Source organism: Phycodurus eques, chromosome 6, assembly GCF_024500275.1.
Source record: "Phycodurus eques isolate BA_2022a chromosome 6, UOR_Pequ_1.1, whole genome shotgun sequence".
Classification (NCBI taxonomy): domain Eukaryota; kingdom Metazoa; phylum Chordata; class Actinopteri; order Syngnathiformes; family Syngnathidae; genus Phycodurus; species Phycodurus eques.
In genome coordinates this window covers 22,101,422-22,122,163 of record NC_084530.1, presented here as the reverse complement: position 1 = coordinate 22,122,163, position 20,742 = coordinate 22,101,422, and the positions used below count along the sequence as shown (strand labels likewise).

General features: G+C 38.6%; 1 protein-coding gene across 1 annotated transcript in view; it reads right to left on the bottom strand.

Annotated features, from left to right (window-relative positions):
- Nucleotides 1-20,742, bottom strand: part of lrba (LPS-responsive vesicle trafficking, beach and anchor containing) — a 272,786-nt gene that overhangs the window by 72,730 nt on the left and 179,314 nt on the right. The window contains 5 exon segments of the mRNA XM_061678832.1: nt 114-254; nt 6,996-7,108; nt 7,186-7,301; nt 9,956-10,058; nt 10,994-11,111. Of these exon segments, the coding sequence (XP_061534816.1) occupies nt 114-254; nt 6,996-7,108; nt 7,186-7,301; nt 9,956-10,058; nt 10,994-11,111 (591 nt within the window).

Genomic DNA, 20,742 nt, shown 5'->3' with positions numbered 1-20,742 from the left:
AAGGTTGGGTCCGTTGTAAGTTCAAGTACTACTGTATATGCGGTTCATGACTCACGTTATTGAAGGGCACTACATGACCAATTGATAAACTCCTGTATGTCAGGTGCACTTACCATGCGAAGTAGCCACATGAGGGTGAAGCCGGAGGTGGAGTAATGCGTGCCATAGTGGAACTTTGGCACCTGGTCGTCGTCCCACGAATCGTAGCGGTCGAAAAAGAAGGCGGCCCGCTTGGGGTTCAGCGCACCGATGGGCTGCGGAGGGATTTCAATATTAGTCTACTTTGTATTTGTATTAATATCTCAATAATAGGACTTGAATAACCCAGTATAGTGCAGAAAAAAATGATAAAGTCGTATTAATTTGCCATCAGTCTCAGAATAAGCATCAGCCCTTTGTCTGGTGGCTGTTATTTAAATCCTCATTTATAGAAATCCCTTTCAGGACACTTCGATTTTTATTAGTCCTCTGTTGGCTGGGCCTCATTCTCTTAGCCCGCCCTTAATCCATCACACACACTCAAACATAGCGGATCAATGCTAATGGAATGATGGCCTTTTGAGGATGAAGGCCTAGTGGGGTGTGGATCAATGGCATCTCTTTCATATCATAGGCCGCCTGTCACTGGTAGACTCGTGTCGGACCTGGAGTATTGATTTGCGCTTCGGCTACTGTTGTGTGTGGGTGTAATGGGGCATGCTTGTCTGTGTTGGTGTGTGTGATGTTTGGTAAAAGTGTGTCGCAGAGTCACTCAAGATACGGCTACATTTTAACTGTGAGAATATCACGACACATAAAGGAAACATAATTAGTTTTTCAGCATTGATGACAAGATTGCTTTCTTTCCAAAGCACAATACAATATCTATGAGAAACATCTCACAACAACTCCCACATTTAGCTTAAAAAGAAATTAAGCAAATTTAATGTCTGAATACAAAAATTTACTTTTCTTTCATCATTTTACCATACAAACCCCCCAAAAAGGCTAACACGTCCGATCAACAGTTTTTTCAGGAGCAAGCTTTTTTTTTTTTTTTTTTTTTTTTAGATATAGATAGTCGTTCAATAAAAAATAAAAAAAACATGCATGTCTAAATGATTTTCCAATTTCTCCAAAAGACGAAAAATATTGTTTTTCTGATTAAAAAATAATTTGGAGATACATGTTTTTCATTGGACAAGGAGAATATGCAGTGTTGACAATACGTGGGGGACATTGACATACTTGATTTTCATCTGACAGCAATGAAATGTTTTTTTCCCAGTTTTTGTTTTTTTGGTGGGGGAGGGGAGGGGGGGATAAAGAGTAAAACAACAACAAAGTTGGAATGTTCTTCATTAAACAGCGTTGATTGAAATACCAGGGGTGGGACAATATTGATATTGCGGTGCATCGTATCTCCGTTGGTTTGCGATACAGTGTCGATACACGAGCATCAAACAATTTTGTGACTGTTTGATAAAAGCCACGTATGTCATTGATAAGCTCTGTCAACACTGCATGTCCCGCAGTCCATTGAAAAACATGTATCTCCAAATTTTATGAGTTTGTTTCTATTTATCTGAAAAAGAAATATTTCGGGTTGCTTTGCTCGTTAAAATAAAAACGTCGTCTTCCTTACAGATTCATATACTAGGGGTGGGACCAAATGTCAATCTTGCGATATATTGTCGTATTGTTCCAATACAGTATCGATACACCAGCGTCAAATATCGATGTAGTTGCTGTCTGATAGAGACCAACTATGCCATCATCACTGTCAATGAGAAGAGAAAAAATAAAATAAAAATGCTAACTTGACATAACAGTTTTCATCAGACTATATTTTTACGGTAACATTATAAGGAGAAAAGTATACTTTTACATATCGTTATAGTACTGTATTGTGAGTTACTCTGCGATTCACATTCCTATTAACTACTTTTTGATCAGACAACAACAGTAAAGGATATTTGTATAGCGACTGTTCAATACAGGCAACAATACAAATTGATATAAAATGGGTCTGAGTGTGTGTGTTTGTGTGGATTTACAGAGTGCCACGCCAGTGCTCTGCAGCTCCGAGTTGACAGTGATACACTGTGGCTTCCTCGGGGGTGGGGGTCCGCCGGGGTAAGGGGTGAGTACACATGGTGAATTATACATCACAGCCATTGCTCTGATTTATAACCCTAATAACAGCAGACTCATTAAAAAAAGAAAAGGCTTGAAGGAGGCATATAAAATAAAAAATAGTGAAAGTGCCACGGTGACATCGCACGACTGCATGTGCACAGGCCGGCCCGATGTCGTTAATGCCGTAAATTATAGCGGGGGCGGGGGGCGTGGGCTCTGGTGCAGCGGTTACAGTACGTACAGCAAGCGAAGTGCTTCGCGATGGGCGGAGAACACATTCCGCAAGCTACAAATTGGCTCAATATGTCACCATGACCAAGACGAGAAGTTCAGATAAACGAGCCAATAGCACACTTCTAATTAGACCAGAGCGCTAGCAAACGGATGCTAACATGCTGGAGCCTTAATGAGATAAACATCTGCAAATTCTTCTCAGATTAATCTGCAAAGAATTAGCTCAAGTAATTAAAAGAAAAAAAAAACCAAAAAAACAACGATTTCCAGTGGTGTCCAAAATGCAGCACAGGGGCAATTTTGTGGCCCACGGACCTCATACTGCTATCATATAACGAAGTGCACTAACACACCACAGCACCTACCCAAATTCATGTTCATTCGCCAATTTAATACACTAAAAAAAATGCCAATCAATCATTTTACTATTTTTACGCTTTTTTCTAAAAATTAAATTGACTTTGAACCTTAAGGTGACATAATGCTGAGGCCAGCACTTCTCAGACAGTTGAGCGTTAATAAGTTGGTTTTCAAGCTATTTTGAATATTTTAAATTGGTTAGTAATGAGTAAAAATAACAGAAAATGAGGGAAAGACAGATTTCCGCTCAACAGCGACAATATGAAATAAAGGATTAAAATAGTTTGCTTTTTGCAATATTTTAATTGAATAATTAAGTCACAAAAGATATTCTATGTGAAAACATTTAAATTACATAATTGTATAAACATAATTTTACAATAATACTCGAATCCTAAATATTCTTATATTATTAATATTTTATAAATATTCTTAAATACATTTTCACCCCGCAATTTTTTTTTTCTATGTGTTCCGCTCTAGAAAGAGTTCGCCTGTCTGTTTGCCATGAAAGAATGAAGCGGAAACAACATATAAAGATATTATTTTTTTCTCATCATACATTACAAGTTTGAGCGAGATAGGACCTTGTGAAGGCGAGATATTAGTTTCCTTTTATATGGTGAATCCTAAAAACGATCAGCAAACTTTGATGCTATGCTCCAGCGTCATCCATCTGTCTAGTATACCGATTTCCAATTGGGGCTCATTTGGGCACTTTCCCTGCTAGGAAATAGTCGAAGTACAAGTCCTGGAATTTTCAGCCAAAATGGCTGCTTCAAATCCAAATAGCTGACTTCCTGATTTATCTCAGACATGGGTTCTTTAGACTCTTTCATGGGTCTTCTTATCATAGACATGGCCACTCAATTTGGTGTTAATCGGTGAGGTTTCTTTTCCACTTTCAAGGGGGCTCTTCTGAAGGACTGGGGAAGAATTTTCACATTATTAATTATTATTATTATTTCAATCTTTGTGTTTCAGTTAATGAGTGATGAAGTAAAACGGCTGGCTGATAATTTGGGCATCCCAAATGATTTAAGCCATAAATCAGTAAAGGTCTTGTGTTTATTTATATTGCAGCTGTTGCAACTGTGAAAATGGTTGTAGGGGAGGCGCCTGGGGGATAAACATATGGGCCACGCATGGTTCAAAATCAATACGCCATTAGCCTATGCTGCAACGAGGGGTCCGTTATAGCACAAGGCTGGGCTCGATAACGCCTCGCTACTCCTGTTACAATGTCGTCACAAAAAAATAAATAAATAAAACAACAACCCAGAAAAAAAACACATGAAGCCAGTTCCAGCGAGTGCTTATAGAGACTACAACGTTATCTTGGGGGTGGGGGTGCAGACGGCGTTTGATGTCAGCTGGAGGTTAGAGTTTATGATAAGAAAGCCCCCCGGGGTCACAGCGGGCCGAACATAAATTGCGTGTGGCCTCTTTTGCGCCGGCGGACGATGACAGTGTGTGACGCGCCAACGTACGCGTTCAGGCCACTTTGGCTTCTCAATGTCATGGCCGGAGCCCATGTCACACAATTCGTTTTCTGGACATGACTGCTGCCGACGTGACGTATGAAGACTGAGAAAGATGCTGAGGTGAGGGGAACTACTGAGAAAAAGGGCACTCAGGCTGGTCTTAAGTGTCTTCAGTGGCTATCCATTTTTTTTTTTTTTAGACCAAGTCCCAAAAATAAATGTAGTACGGTCGCGTAGTAGGCCAAAGAATTCATTTTTAAAAAAAATGGTCTTTTAATATTATTGTAAGCCACCATACTGTAAAGCAGTTTGAACATTAGTACTGCATTTAAATATAGGGGGGAAACTGCATTTAATGATTCAATTAAAATATAGTGCACATAGAAAAAAAAAATAAAGGTTTCAAAAAAAGTTCTTAAACATTAAATGCAAATGCATAGAATTTAAAACTTCAAGAGAACTGAACTCTACTTAGGCATTGATTCTTTTGCGCACTACTAGATTGAGTCAGCGTGCCACACTTCGAGAATCACTGTACTATATTTTATCATTGTTATTAGATTTACTAAACAAACATCTATAAACCAGGAAAGAAACATACGTAACAATGGGATTTTCAATGTTCAGTTTACATTGCTGTGATTAGATGAATTCAAATGTGCAATTGTATTACAACCTGATTTAACATCGGGCTTCTGACTCTGCAATGAATGGAGATGGTTGGATGGATGGATGGATGGACGAACGAACAAATGATTGATGGACGGACTGACCGAGGCAGAGGAATGATGTATCAATAGATGATAGTCGATGGACAGATGGGTGGAAAGATGGACGAATGGATAGACAGAGAGGCAGATGAATGGATGTATCAATAGATGATAGTAGACAGACTGATGGATGGACAGACAGATGAATGGATGGACAGGACAGAGACAGCTGGATGGACGGCTGGTTGGATGTCTGGACCAATAGACAATAAACAGATGGACAGACAGCTGGATGGGAGGATGAATGCAAGACAGCTAAATGGAAGAATGGACTGGTTGTCAATTTGCATTAAATCACATTGGATTTGAGCGACATCTGAGTTTCTTCTCTTTTCATACGTCTGTGTTTCAGTATAACCAATGAGAATCCTATGAATCCCATGTTGGCAGTAATAGTCAGAAGAAACCAAGACCTGGATGAACTTTGAAAAGTAACAACAATACAACGGCAAGACAAAAGAGAACAATTATGATTGCTAGTGCAAAGAAGGAGAGGAGGGGGCTTGATTGAGGGCACGGGAGCTCTGTTGGCCTTTTGCACACACTGCAGTCTGCCACGCTCCAGCGATTGTACACTGATACAACATGTATGTCAACGGCATGAATAAAACACCAGTATACACATCTATTACCACTCCAATCTAGTACTGTGCAGTGCTGTTGTTTGTCACATTTAAGCCTGTGCCGGGTAACGTGACGCGCATAAAGGAATTTTGCGGCTTCCCGTAAGTGAAGTGAAGGCTGAAGTAGATAAAGAGAGAGTTCTCCACGGAGGAGCAGATTGAAAGTGAGGACTGTGGCGAGCGCTAAGAGACGGGGCCCCCGTCCACTGCGCCTGACAGGCCGGCAAGAGAATGATAGTATTTAATATATGGTTTGTTATACGACGTGTATTGTGCGACATGTTTTATATACAGTGTGTCTGTGGCCATCTATCTAGTATACTTGCTTCTGATTGGGAATCATTTAGCTGAAATTCCTAGTAGGAATTTGTCAAAGAACAAGCCCTGAAATTTGCCCCAAAATGGCTGCTTCAAACTAAAATGGCTGACTGCCTGTTCAAATTCCTGTCCTGTTATGATCGATATGTCCACCCAATTCTGTGTTGATCAGTGAAATTGGTGGTGGGGGGCTAATTCTCTGGGGTTTTTTGAGGGCAAATTCTTGAAATGATCACAAAAATTTGACACGATGCCCCCCCATTTTAGATGGCTAGGCCAAAAAAGCCAAAAAAAGCTCCGCAATTTAGCGTTGCCCATCTGTGGGCTTATTTGGGCGCATTCCCTAGTAGGAGTTCGTCAAAGTATAAAAGGGCTGCTTCAAACCAAAATGGCAGCTTTCCTGTTTAATTCTGGGCACGGGTCCTTGAGACTTTTTCGTGTGTTCTGTTATGACAAACACATACCCAAGTCCACGTCTTTCGGTGAAACTGGCAATGATTTTTTTCCCCCCAGGCTCAATTTGTATGGCTAATCTTCGAATTGGTCAACAAACATTGATGCCATGCTCTAACCGCATTAGACACCAAAAAAGAAAAAAGAAAAAAAAACAAGCATGTACACCTGTCTACCACTTGAGCAAATTCTCTATTGGGAGTTTGTTAAGGCAAGAGCCCTGGAATTTCCCCCAAAGTGGATGCTTCAAACCAGAACGGATGACTTCCTGTTCGATCTCGGCCACGGATCCTTGAAACCTTTTCGTGTGTCCTGTTATGATAGACATGTCCGACCAAATTTTGTGTCGATCCGTAAAGCTTTCAATGGCACCTTAACCTTCAGCTTGACATATGCCATGTCTGGAGATATATGGAAGAATGGAAGAATGGATGAAGGGAGGTGTTTTTTTCTCTCCCTTTTTTTGAAAAGCTGTTCAGTATAAACAACACGGAATATATCAACACAGCTAAAAATCATCATTTCGATAGAGAGTGGACATAATGTAACGTGATTAAAAAATTAATCTTCATATACAAGTAAAACTCTACCTGTAATAAACCCCTTACCACGAGCTGGTATTTGCTTTGTCGTACCTTGGACAGGTCTCTAAAGTTGCTGGGCAGCGTCAAGTCAAGTTGGTCCACTTCGTAGTTGGTGATGACCCAGGGGAAGACAGGGTACTGGTTCAGGTCGTTGTAGGTCCGGCCTGGCAGAAGACAGGGAGATGAGGACGGAACGACTGGTAAAAGAAGGACCGGAACGTGCCGAAACACGGGCCTTCACCGGAGATGGTGTTGAGGAAGATGAGATACTCGAAGTTGGAAATCTCGCGACGCTGCCAGCGGTGAGTCATGTTGGAGGCCTTGAAAAGCTGCTTTGGTGTGGCCAGGGAGATACGCCTAAAACCAGTGAATTGTTGTTGTATGAATGAAAAGGAAAATAGCACGCTAACAGAGAATTCTAACAACTCACAGGGACCTGTAATGTTAATTCAGTCTAAATGGACATGTTACAGTGGTGAAGGCAACTGAGATGGTTGAACGTTAACATGCTAACATATCGCAAAACAGCAACCTGAGCAAAGAAATCTCAGGTTTCTTCTTCAGCTCACTTTTATTGCACTTAATAGCAGTCTCATAGCTCAACAAATTCTGATACAAACAAAGAACAAAATATGTAAAGTAATTACCCCCCTTGTTAAATCATGAATTAATTTTGGCTAATCACAATTTTGGTTAATTTTCACTGATCACTGATTACCTCCAGACCTGTTCAATCAAGAAATAACTTAAACAGAATCTGTCCAGACAAACTCAAGTCAGACAAAAGATCTAAAACCATGGAACCATGCATTCTGCTCTTTACCAGAAAATCCTGAAGGAGAATGTTCAGCCATCAGTTTGTGACCTCAAGCTGAGGCACATTTGGTTTATGCAGAAGGATGATGATCCAAAACACACCAGCAAGTCAACTTCTGAATGGCTTAAAAAAATAAATAAAATAAAATAAAATAAAATAAAAAACGAAGGTTTTGGAGTGGCCTCGTCAAAGTCCAGACTTGAATCCGATTGAAATGCAGTGGCATGACCTTAAAAAGGCCCTTCATGCTCGAAAACCCTCCATTTTTGCTAAATTCCAACAATTCTTTAAGGAAGAGCGGGCCAAAATATCTCCACAGAGATGTGCCAATTATAGAAAACGCTTGATTTCAGTTGTTGCTGCTGAGGATGGCCCAACCAGTTATTAGGTTAAGGTGGCCATTACCTTTTCACACAGGGACAGGTAACTGAATAGTTTTTTTTCCTTAATAAACGAAATAACCATTTAAAAACAGCATTTTAAGTTCACTTAGGTTATATTTGTCTGATATTTAAAATTGTTTGATAATCTTAAGCATTAAAGTGGGGAAACTACAAAAATATAATAATTTGAGAAGGGGGCCAATACTTTTTCACGGCACTCCATAGCATCACAGAATAGTCACATTACGATTTTTAGTTATATTAGCTTCTCCACGTTACAGAAAAAAACACATCTAGAAGAAAAAAACAGGCTTTGGGCTCTTATTTGACTCTTGCGACACAACTACCATCACGTGAAAAATATGTAGCGCTTTCCTAGTTAAGAAGAAAAATATGCATTAAATTGGGCTGAAGGCGAACACTTGCATGCATGCACACACACACACACACACACACACACACACACACACACACTACTACTACTGTGTGTGCAGTACTTCATGTGGTGGGACAAAAACAAATGAGTCCTGATCCAATTAAAACAAAGGGGAATGATGGAATAAATCACTGTCAGGCTGGTGATTACTGTCATTAGGGTTCTTAAAAGTGAAAATATGAACTTGATTCCACCACAAGGCCTTTTTTTCTATATTATAATCAAGCAATCAACTATATTAAAGCTTATTCTTTTCCCCTGTTGTTCATACATTTTCGCATTCTGTTAAGCATGTGGTAAAACGCAGAAGGTTGGACAAAGAATATTATGTAACAAATATTGTACATGTGAATGTGCATTGTTGGCTATGTGAGCTGCTGTCTAAGGTCAATGAGGCAAAGTGACCCTGCTCTGTCTGCACACTAACCTGATTAATGGACCTGAACACACACACACCTGCATACACACACACACGCACACTCAACTACTACTATGACCACACTCAATCATCACTCGATGCACTCTCATTCATTGAATAATTACACAGCGTGAATGTATTAATTACTTCTGTTTTCAAAATCTTGCACTTCTTTCCTGCACAATATGTTGTTGTGCAAAAAAGTTAACATAAAAAATGCATTGAATTTTTTTTGTGTGTGTGTGTCTAAAATGTGCTTTTATTAAAATATTTTTAAATAGGTTACTATTACTATTGTTCTTATGAACAATATAATTATAGTATACTATGTAAATATTAGTCATATTATTGTGATTATATAAAATATGAATTGATTAAAGATTAAACAATCAATATAAATTAATTTCTACATTGTTTAAAAATGAGAATTTGAAAAGTAAAAAAAATATATGCTACCAGCTCACAGGACATTTTCAATCATTGAGTTAACACTAGGTATTCTTCTTCTTCTATTTTACAATATTGCTATTACTTAAATTATAGTTAATAGTAGTGTTGCTTTAAAAAAACATGACAAAAAAACAGCCTTTTTTGGCATGAGTGTCAGTTTACAAGAAACTTGATATACACATTCTTAAGTTGTTCATAATTTTTTTTTAATTTTGAACAGGAATAAAATTTGAATAGGAATAAAAGAATAAAAACTATAACAGTCGATACTATTCTATCAGTACACACATATAAATCCCCTTTTTTCTCTCATTGTTACTACTCCGCCTTCTCTGGAAATTACTTTCTTCTGACTTCTGATTGGCAAAAAGAACACAAGCAAAACTTGTGGCTTTGTAATGGAAATACAATGAAAAATAGTGTGGCCAATTTGTGCTTGTAGAGTGGAGGTAATATTGATTTAATACCCAGCAAACAATGTAGTTGGTGTATTGGTGCACGTCGAACCTGGTCTGTGGGAGGCCAAAGTTGGTGCCGAGGCCCACGCGGGGAAGACTGTAGACCACCTTCTTGACGGTGGCGGCGTCAGGGAAGTTGAACATGACGGCGGCTACAGCGAGATTTCATCAAATATTCTTCTTTATTAAATGTTTCCACTGTTCAAATGAATACAGTGGGTACCTTGGCTTGTGAACACCCCAATACACGTGTTTCAAGTTTGCTGGATTTATTTAGTCATTTTTTTTGCTTTGTGTTGCAGGAAAAATAAATTTTACTTCCGGAGTAAGCTTTTTTTTTTCCTAAAAAGAAGCAGATGATGTCTAATCTGCCCTCCCTGAGCGTGCCGTGTACAGTTTAGCAGATAGCGAACAGGTCCACAAAAGAACCAAGTATACTTACTTCAAGCTGTTTATTGCCACTCGCAGTGGAAGTTTACTGTAAAACTGAACATAAAATGTAGAGAATTACACATTATGTATTTAACCAAACCACATAACCTTTTCCCAGGAAAGTCTGATAGCTTAATGCTAACACATAATGTAAAACACCATAAAAGAGCTAGCAAAACTAGCATCGACATTGGGGTAGTTTATAAACCTTTAAATGACTTAAACAACAATATTTGAATACAAACAGTGCACAACACAAACGGAGCATATAACAATATTCACGGGCTATTTTTTTAATGCTCTGTGAAAATTAACTATTTTTACTTTTACTTCTTTTTTGTTTTATCATCAAATGTATTATATGAATGTATGCATTTAAAAAAAAAAAAAACTGTTCATTCTTTATATTTATGCTATTACTGTATGTTTTTATATAGTACAAAATAGAGTGCTATTTTTCATATTAAAAACTTGACAAAGAAAATGTTGGCGTGTTGTGGGGGCTGAAACAGATTAATAGCATTTCCATTGATTTTAAGAGGGAAAGTTAATTTGCAATAGGAGTGATGCGAGTTATGAGCATGATCACGGATAAATTAAACTCGGAAGTCAAGGTACCACTGCATCATATTTGATTGAGATGCTGCAGTCTTACTTCTGTTGGCCATGAAGAGCTCCAGGGCGGTGTTCTGGAGGAGGTAACGTCTAGAAAAGATGGCCCGGATCTCTGTGAACAGCCATTTGCCATGAAGACCTTCCGTGTACGCTAAAATCTGAAAAAAGAAGAAGAAATTTGAATAAAAGGCACCTTTAAAATGGGACAAAGAAAGGAAATAAAACATATTCTTCAGCAACCTGAGGCTAGCGACGGGGTCGCACCAGTTCATTTTTCACCTTTCAGCCCAAGGAGGACGATTAATGTCTTTTATTGATCAGCCTCCATGAAAAAGAGATTCCTTTAGTACTAAAATGGCGGCTATTTAGGACGCTGAAAGATGACTTATTGCGGCTGGTGCCGGGGGGTAGCCTTTTTGTCAGAACAAGGGACAATTCATTAGGTATGCAAACGTGGGGTACATGGAAATAATTCAACCAAAATAGTGGAAACCCTTCCCAGTACTGCGAACTACAACCACAAAAATCTGCATATTGTTCAACGAAAACCTCTTAAAACTGATTTTGGTGCAAATCAAGGAATTTTGTTCCTTGCTGTTACAGTTCGCTTGCATCAGGGTCAAGTGGTCAAGGCAGAGACCAACTGGATCCAGCAGCTAGTGACATAGTCATATAGTATCTCAACAAACTCTGAAGCTGGGACACTCATATCTCAAGGCTGCACTTTTTAACATCTTGATGATCTTTGTTTTATGTCCAAAAACAACATTGATTTGCACATCAGTATGCGTGCGAATAAATATTGTGTTTGCCTGGAGGAGAGTGTTAATGGTGCAGCTAGAAGAGCTGCTGCTTCTTCTACTGCTGCTTCTGCTGTCTCGGCGACCAGCCACTAATCCACATTTAATTGAACTCCAGAGACTTCAGAGAAGTGAGTCTCTCGTATTCCTCGGAGACGAGGCCCAAGCGGTGGCTGTCCTCAGCTGGTCCCCTCCGCCGGCCTTCTAATGAGCTCCTTCAAACTCAACAGCTCAGCTCACTAGCGCACATTTGAATATGTCCAATGAATAATAACACTGTCTCTAGAAGAAGCGCTTTGTGACAGCTAGCGCCTCTTTTTTTTTTTTTTTTTTAACATTGCAGACACTTTTGAAGCAAAAATTCCTTGTTAACAAAGCAGCACTAAGTAGAGGAGTAGCGCGTCTAAATGCTGGAATTAGCAGCAGTATGGAGGGGGTCAAGTCAGCTATGTTGACGGCCTTCAGAAATTGTTACGCTCACACCCGTCGTCGTCTGACCTGAACCTGTTTCCTTTAAAAATTACGGCTAAAACGAAATGCCGAGCCAGCTGAAGCGAGTTGCAATTGTTTCCATGGGAAGAGTCAGTCGTTGATCTCTAAATATGTGCTGAGACAAAATTAATGAATTAGATTTTTTTTTTCCCCCCCCCCCCACAATTTCAAATTTTTTTTTTTTTTTTTTTAAATGAGCTTTAAAAAAAAAACAAGAAAAATAGTAATGAAAAGAAGAAGATATGTATTTTCTTTGGCAGTCACTTCAGAAATTCAACTATTTGTACACGAACCTTTCAAAAGAAACAGTTACCTTCAAGCTGAACGCTAAGAAGCGAATGAGCTGGCTGAATGATTTGGAAACCTCGAGTGGCAATGACATCTTGGTAGTCGTTACGCTGAATAACCACGAGTGGGCTACGGAATGAAATCTTCGGGTGCACGGTGAATGAATGCTTGATGAATAACCTGAGTATTGTTATATTGACAGTCTATGTGTTTAATGTCTCTTGGTTTACTGTTCAGTTTGACAAACTTCAGCTTGGAGTAAATAGCTTGAAGCAAGCAGTTAGCCTCTTTATTTAAGAATGGTTCTCTATCTGCCAAACTGCTGCTTGTTGTCAAGTGAGTTGAGCTGAGCTCGCTCGTATCTCGATATTTCGCTCGCAGGTCAAAGCAAAACGAGTGACGGCTCAGATCTCAAAAAACACATGAGCTGGGTCACTCATAAGACAAGGGACCACTGTAGTTGCATACAGGCGTTTCAAAAGTCAAGTGTCCCATCGAAGCTAATCACTAACAAGTGAACAATAATGATTGGAGTCATCGAGTGGTAACCGCCTCTTGTAAGTCTGCTGAGTAACCGAATGAGGAAGCTACAAAATGAAACCTTCAGGTGCACGATGAACGAGTGCTTGGCGAGTAACCTTTCCCCTCCAGAGGGGATTGCTGCACTCCTTCCAACAGCCCTCAGGACGGGTGTCAAGAAGATGCATACAACTGATGAAGTCGCACAGATAGAAGCCACACTGCCGGAGGCCGACAAATATCATATTTTACCCTTGTGTGACACTCACACAATCTCTATGTCCCCTCAAATCATCCTCCTCCCACCGCCGTGGTCTTTGTCTTTTTACCTTGCAGATGAAAAAGCAGAGGAAGTGACAAGCGGCCTGACAAACTATCCACGCCGTAATGTGACCACGTCTGGGATAAATGGCCACGGTGTGGAGGTTACTGTCCATGCTGGAATTATTGCAGATCCAATGATAAATAGGAATGGTAGAAGTGGATCAGTCATGTTTAAAAAGCAAGATATGGTTTCAGAAGCATAAAAAAATACCCCAAAAAGGTTCAGTTCTTGATTTAATCTCCAAGCACAATGCACGCCCTACCAGACATTACCTTTTACATTACAGTTGTAGTTGCTCGAGCAGACATTTGTTTTATCAACAACAACAACAAATAAATCCCAAGAAATTATTCATTGATTATTATGATTATTTTGGAACTAGTGATAAAGGAATAGGATCCCACCATAGATCTTGTAGATTTTGTCTTATACACTTGATCTAAGGAACATTGGTAAATTAATTCAAATAAGATAAGGGCAAAACATGTCATAAATCATTACTAATTGTAGAGTTAAAATCATTTTTGTGGACTATTGTGGATCTAATGACAATCGTGGAAGCGGATTGGATAGGTTTAAATGAACAGAAAAGGTTTCAGATGAACAAAGTATTCCAAGATTGGCCCCTTTGATAAAATCAGCAGCATAAACTATAAACATGTGGTTTAAAAAGTATTCTTCTATTCAACATGCATGTAAGAGGATTAAACCTCAACTAGAGCATAGCTGCTCTGACGGAAAGAAATCAATCTTACAACCAAAAATGTCATAACTCAATTACAAATGTAGTATTAAAATCATTTGATGATTGCAGCGCCAGTGGATGTTTCCCATGAACTCCAAGATGCTAATTGGCTAAAGTACTAGTACAGTTGATGTTGGTTAATTTGTTTCATCAACTCTTCAATTAAAAAATAATAATAATAATCGATGAGAATTGAATACAAAAACTGAGATTCTGTGAATTACTGGGGCTCCAATTTATTTTTCTCAAGCACTCCATTATGCAAGTTGGTTAAAGTACAATTGAGCCAGTCAGAGGGCTAATTCCATTTTGCGGAATAGTCATTTAAAGTTTTGTCGCTGCCGCCCAATGGCTGACACTAAATGATTAGTGTAATAGTGGTTTAAGTACAAGCATCCATCAAATCTATCAATATTTCATGAATGATAAATAGCCCACGCAAGTTTAATTGTAGAGCACAATTCAGACACAAGGCTATTCAAAGTGCTTTACAGCTACATAAAATTATAAGAAGGCAAATAACATTCACTCATATTAACAAGCCAATACACAGGCACCCAAGCTACAAAACAAAAACAAAAAACTCAAAAAAAACTGTGCAATAAGGGCATAAACATTGGAACCAAACCTTGATTTCGACCGGAATTCATCTGAAAGATGCCCGTTCTCCATTCATTTCTACACGTAACTAGAACATGACCAAAATGGAGTTGGCCCACTCTAGTTCTCAGTGGCTCAATTAGAGGTGATGTTGGTTTCATCTACTCTTCAACCTAAAAATCATTCAAACCTTTTCACTATTGTGAATTATTGCGGTGCCAGTGGATCTTTGGTTGGTTAAAGTACAATTAGAGGTTATATGTTGCTAAATTTGTTTCAACAACTCTTTGACTGTCACAAAACCAATTTTGAGGATTATTATAGTTACAGTACAATAGATCACTCAAATCAGAGCGAACATGGCAAAAAAATAAATAACTTATTCAAAATACTGCACAGGTACAGTTTTGGCTGTGAATCATGATAAAGAGCATTTTAAAGAAAATGAAATGAAGGTCAAAAACAAATCAAGCCACAGCGGTGTACACAGCACACTTCTGTTGACGTTTCATTCCGAGCGAAATGGCGTCTGCGGATTCAGGTCGGCTGCAGCACCAGATCAATTTGAAGGCGTCACGCCACAGAGAGAAAACAAAGGAACGCTCCTGATTGCTCAGGTCTGTGCGCCTATTTCAACCTGTTTGCGCGCCTGGCTGCTGCTGAGGCTGCTGCTCATTTTTGCGCCGCTGTCGTTTGTCACTGTCAGACGCCCAAAAGGCTTGAGAATGAAGAGGGACACATAAAAAAAAAAAAAAAAAAAGTGTGGTGGGGGGGGGGGGGCGCTGTGGAACTAGCCCTCAATGGAAAGCATGACGCCTTGAATCTAACACCTTTCCTATCCTATCCCTTTTTCCAACCCAACATCTTGTTAGAAAGGTGGGTTGAATCTACCATTGGGACACTGATGAATCTGCACTCCCTTAGAAAGTAGCTAGTCGACGACCACTATGGTTCCTAAAGCTTTTGGTAGGCGCCATTCTATTTGAAAATGGTGACAAAATCTAAACTATTTATGGTTGTAGACATTCCCGCTCGACAAGGGCTTGTGAAAATGAGGTTCAGCCCAATCAATTTGTATTGGGACTGGGCTATTTTATTGATAATGTACAGTACAGTAATCCCCTGCTATTCACGGTTATATCTAATAATGCTCAGACAAGAACTGTATGCTAACAAGAACTGTATTCAGCAATATTGTGTGATACAACGCACACCAACATCGTGAAGTAAGTGTACAGATACTATACAGCCGTATGGATGCTACAAGCATGTGGAAATATTTGACCAAAAATTTGATCTGTAGCAAGTCTACCCTCAAATACAATCAAAGCGAAATAGAAAACGTTAAACGGAGAAATTCTTAATTTTTTGGGAGCCTGGCAAAAATGTCCCATCTTACAATGAGCTACGCCACTGAACACAAGATACGACCGCCCAGTTTGTTGAACAAAAGCATGCGCAGGACTCCCACTAATTACAACTATTACAATTAGCATAATGATGAGTTGGATTTTTAATCATTTGTTTTTATTTGTTTCTCAGCCTGTCCGTTGACTGTGACACCAGCCCGTTGCACAAAAACACGTTGGGGAACACCGGCTGTACTGTGCTGAAAAATATCAATGACGTCATCCATTAATCAACTTCGACTGGATTATCATCACATAGTCGACTACAAAGAAACCTTTATAGCTGTACAACCCGTGCTAAACCTAGCTACTCCTCCTTAGCTTGTCTCTCAATCGAGATGCATCACTTCAACATACTTTCTTGATACTGCACTACTTTCCTATTTAGACTGACCTTGGGCAGCATCTTGTGGAATCTTAGAAAAGAGCACAAAAAACAGTAATGGGGGAGTTTTTCCTAGACAAAGCTGGGCATAGGTTCCACATAAAAAGAAACATGAGCAGGTGAATTTGTGTAACGCAATATGTGACACATTTTGCTATTTTAGGTACCGGTGAGGACCAGAATTCGAGTGTTATGGTCAAAAAACTGTCAGTAAACAAATTCAGGTATTTCAAGAGGATGAAAAGTACAATAAGGAGTGCTTGTTAGCGCTACCTAGTGGAGAAATTACAGTTGTGTTAACCCTTTAGAAAACATGTCATGGTGTCATGCAAATTGAAACTTGGCTCGGTTTGGTGGGCGTGTCAATCACGAGGAGACCCACCAAAAACTTGCTACCAAATGCGAAGCACGTATACTAGACAGATGAACGATCCCATTAAAACTGAAAATGTAATAACTCAATAATACCACAATGTCAGATCTTGAGAAAATGTCTTGTGCCTGATGAATGCCATTCCCTGAAGAGAATCATAAGCGCCCACCTACTGGCAGAAACAGACGCAAGAACCAGCACCAACAACTATCAACGGTGAGCTTGAAAACCGATGAGAAGCACACTAGCTCCAGGAGCGTGTTTTCGGCCTGATAAGACGACAGTGCCAACTAGCACAACAATTCTTTTTGTCACAGTGTAAAAGACCAAATAAATGTGAGGCAAATATGTAAAAGTGTGGAATAAGTCAGAGCATCTGTGTCGATTCGAGGATGTGTGAGGGGGTGGAAAAATGAGGTGATTGAAGTTCAATTTGTTGCCTGTTATTAAGTGTTTCCGCATGGCTGCTTCGGTTAAAGGATAATGGATGAGGGATTTATCATTACCTTTTTTTGGGGGGAATCAAGTGCTGTGTGGGAGATAAGGTGATGAAACTAATGAGCAGGAGGAAGAGAGGTGATCCATCAACATCAAAACAGAGGCGAGTGCGACAGTGAGAGGACCGGAGAGAAAATTCATAAAACAATACAAAAAAAACGAACAACTGTGGACTCATCAGCATTGAGGGTCCCAAATTGCTTTTCAATTAACCAAAAGACGCCAGCTTTACTAATGCCGTTTTGATCATTCAACAGTAACCTTTATATTTATGGTGGTAGTTTGTATTGGTTTGCATCTATTGTGTAGTTAAATTAGGTACGCAAAACATTTGAAACCCCAATTGTGCAATTCTAAACCTACACAAAAATGTTGAAGTAACTTTTTCTGTCCTTTTTGCTTGGTTTTTTAGGTTTTTTTCCACTTTATTAGTTTTTATCATTGTCTTTACCATTGTACTTTATTTGCGTTTCATTTGATGGGATCATTAATATTTATTTTGTTTTTGCTTTTTCCTTACAGTTTGTATTCCTTCTTATTTTATTATTTTTTTGTTTGATTTGTTTTTGTTTCATTATTTTCTATTATATTAATATTTTTGTTAATTTTTCTGTTCTTTTGACATATGTTTTTGCTTTGTTTGCACTTTGCATTATTTATATTTTATTAGATCCATCCATTCTTCCATTTTCTGCACAGCTTTATCCTCACAAGTGCTGGAGCCAATCCCAGCTATCTTCGGGCGAGAGGCGAGGTACACCCTGAACTGGTCGCCAGCCAATCGTAGTATTATTTTATATATTTTAGTTCACTGTATTGTTTTGCTTCATTTGCTTTTTTATCATTTCATTTCATATTGTGTCATTTTTAATATTTATTCAGATTTATTTTATTTCAATTTGGAGGAAGTTTCTCTCTGTCTATATATTGCTTCATTTGCTTGGTAAGTTTTACTTTTCTGCTTGATTTGCATTTTTATTAGGAGTTATTCTTTCTTTATTTGCTTTTTAAATTATTCCCCATTATACTATATTTTAGATTATTTTATTGTATTTATTCTTTTTCATTCAATTTGCTTTTAAATTTTTATTTTTTGTAATGTTTTTTTGCTTTGTGCATAATTAAATGTTGGTTCTAAAAAGAAAAGGGGGGGAGGGGGCAGTTCTATTTGCATGTCCTTTTTCACGCTCTCCTTGCAGCCTGCATTTGTTATTTGGTTCATTAAGTGTGGTGTGTAAGTAAATATATACTGTACAGCAGAGTGTAAATTAAATTTCATCTTGAGGGATTTTAAGTAGTACAACAAATTAAAATGAAACTACGTGTGAAAACAAACTTTCTTCATTCTCGTACAAAACGGCCAAATGTCAAGAAAGCTCACAGAAATCCAAAGGGTCCCCATTAAAGCACTTCACTAAACTGAATTCTCTGTTTTGGAACTTGCTACAATATCCATTCTCTCTCTATTCCCTCTCGCAAAATAGCCCCACACTCCGGCAAACCAGGCCTTGTCAGCCGTCTCCTCAGCAAATGAGTTCATCGGACTAACGAGCGGGCAAAAGGCACCTCCACCAACCCCTGACTAACTAACAAGGGGGTCTGTTGGCTGTCTGAGTCCGCAGACCAATCGGGACCCTCGTCAGCGTTGACACAAAGCCTCCTCAGGCCCTCTGGAGCCAATTAAGACAGATTTTTCCTTTGAGATTGATTGATAGGCATGGGGAATAAATAATAGTGGAGGGTTGATTGCATAAGCACAAGGATGGTGTAAAGGATAGACGGAACGTTTGGGAAGGTGCGAATGCAAAAACAATGGCCTAATGAGGAAAAACCAGCACATGACTAGACTTTCACACTCGGTTGGTCATCGGGCAGCCTCAGTGTGTCTGCCGTATTAACTGGTGGACCGTGATCCAATCACTTTCTACGATGGGATCTGTGCACACTGATTTGGTTGTTTGGGAATGGGATTGATTGTTGAGGTTACTTCCTTCTGAAAAGTGTCCCAAAAACAGTAAATATAAAAACAAAAGCGCACAGGTATAGAAAATGGATGAACAGCTGGATTAACACTTTTATGCTTGCTGAACTAGTTTTATAACGCATTGATGATTTTTTCCCAAAAATGCTGGTCAAATTCAAAATTGTTCCTTGTGTTATTGTTGAGGTGGCTCCTTTTGGGGGGAATTAAAAATAATAATAAAAATACATCCATCCATCCATTTTCTGAGCCGCTTCTCCTCACTAGGGTCGCGGGTGTGCTGGAGCCTTAAAAATAATAATACATTTATAAAAAATAAAAAAAAAAAAGACAAATCACGCAGAGTTCATCATTTGATCCTTAAAATGACGACGCACATGACACCGAATATTTTTCTGCCAAATTCCGAACTGTACAACTGCTTCTTAACACGCCTCTTTTGGAATAAATACAGAAAATGGAAAGCCAAAGAAAAGGCAGTCTCGCACAACATCAGTACGAATTCCAAAGTTTTTTGCGACTTTTGAATGAAATTTTCCAGATTTCTTTTGTTGAATTTCAAACTGTACAACCGCATTATTTTTCTCTTAACACCACCTTTTGGATTAAAAAAAAAAAGAAACAAAGCAAAGAAAAAGTAAAATATGCAGAGATGTATATATTTTTTTATGTTAGATGAACTGAGTAGACTCGTTAAGCTTTTCATGACTTTTTGATATTGATGATCGGAATAAAGCAAAAAAAAAAACAGAAAGCCAGAGGGGAAGAAAAAAACAAAAAACGTTTATCCAATTTGCGCAATGTATTAAGATCTCGGACAACACCCAAATAAAATTTAAAAAAAAAATCTTTGTGATATTTGAAAGCTATTTTTCTCCAGAGTTGCTGCTGATTTCCAAATTGTAGAATCTTATTGTCTTCTTCTCCAAAGCCAAAGAAATGGCAAAACACAAGTACGTTCAATCTTTTGATGTTCACTGAATTTGAGGTCTTGTATAACAACAGTATGAACGCCAAAGTTTTATGACTCTTGCGAGGTAAATATGTTCTGCCCGTCTTAAAATAAAAATCAGAAAGCAAAGTTTCACAAGACACCAGGATGAACCAGAAAGTACAAACTAAGAGACTTTTGAGGTTTATTTTTTTGTTTTGTTGTGTTTTTTTTGTTTTGCAAATTATATTGATAAGCACTACAGTAATTGGATGGCTGGATGAATTGTACAAATTTTCCTGATTTTCTATATCAATTCCGAAGTGTACAACCTCACATTCTTTGCAAGCAGCGCAACCTTAACTTTTCCGTCAAAGGTTCCAAATGCAATTATTATTTTAAAAATGGATGAAAAAAACATATTTTAATTTCCATCCCTTTAT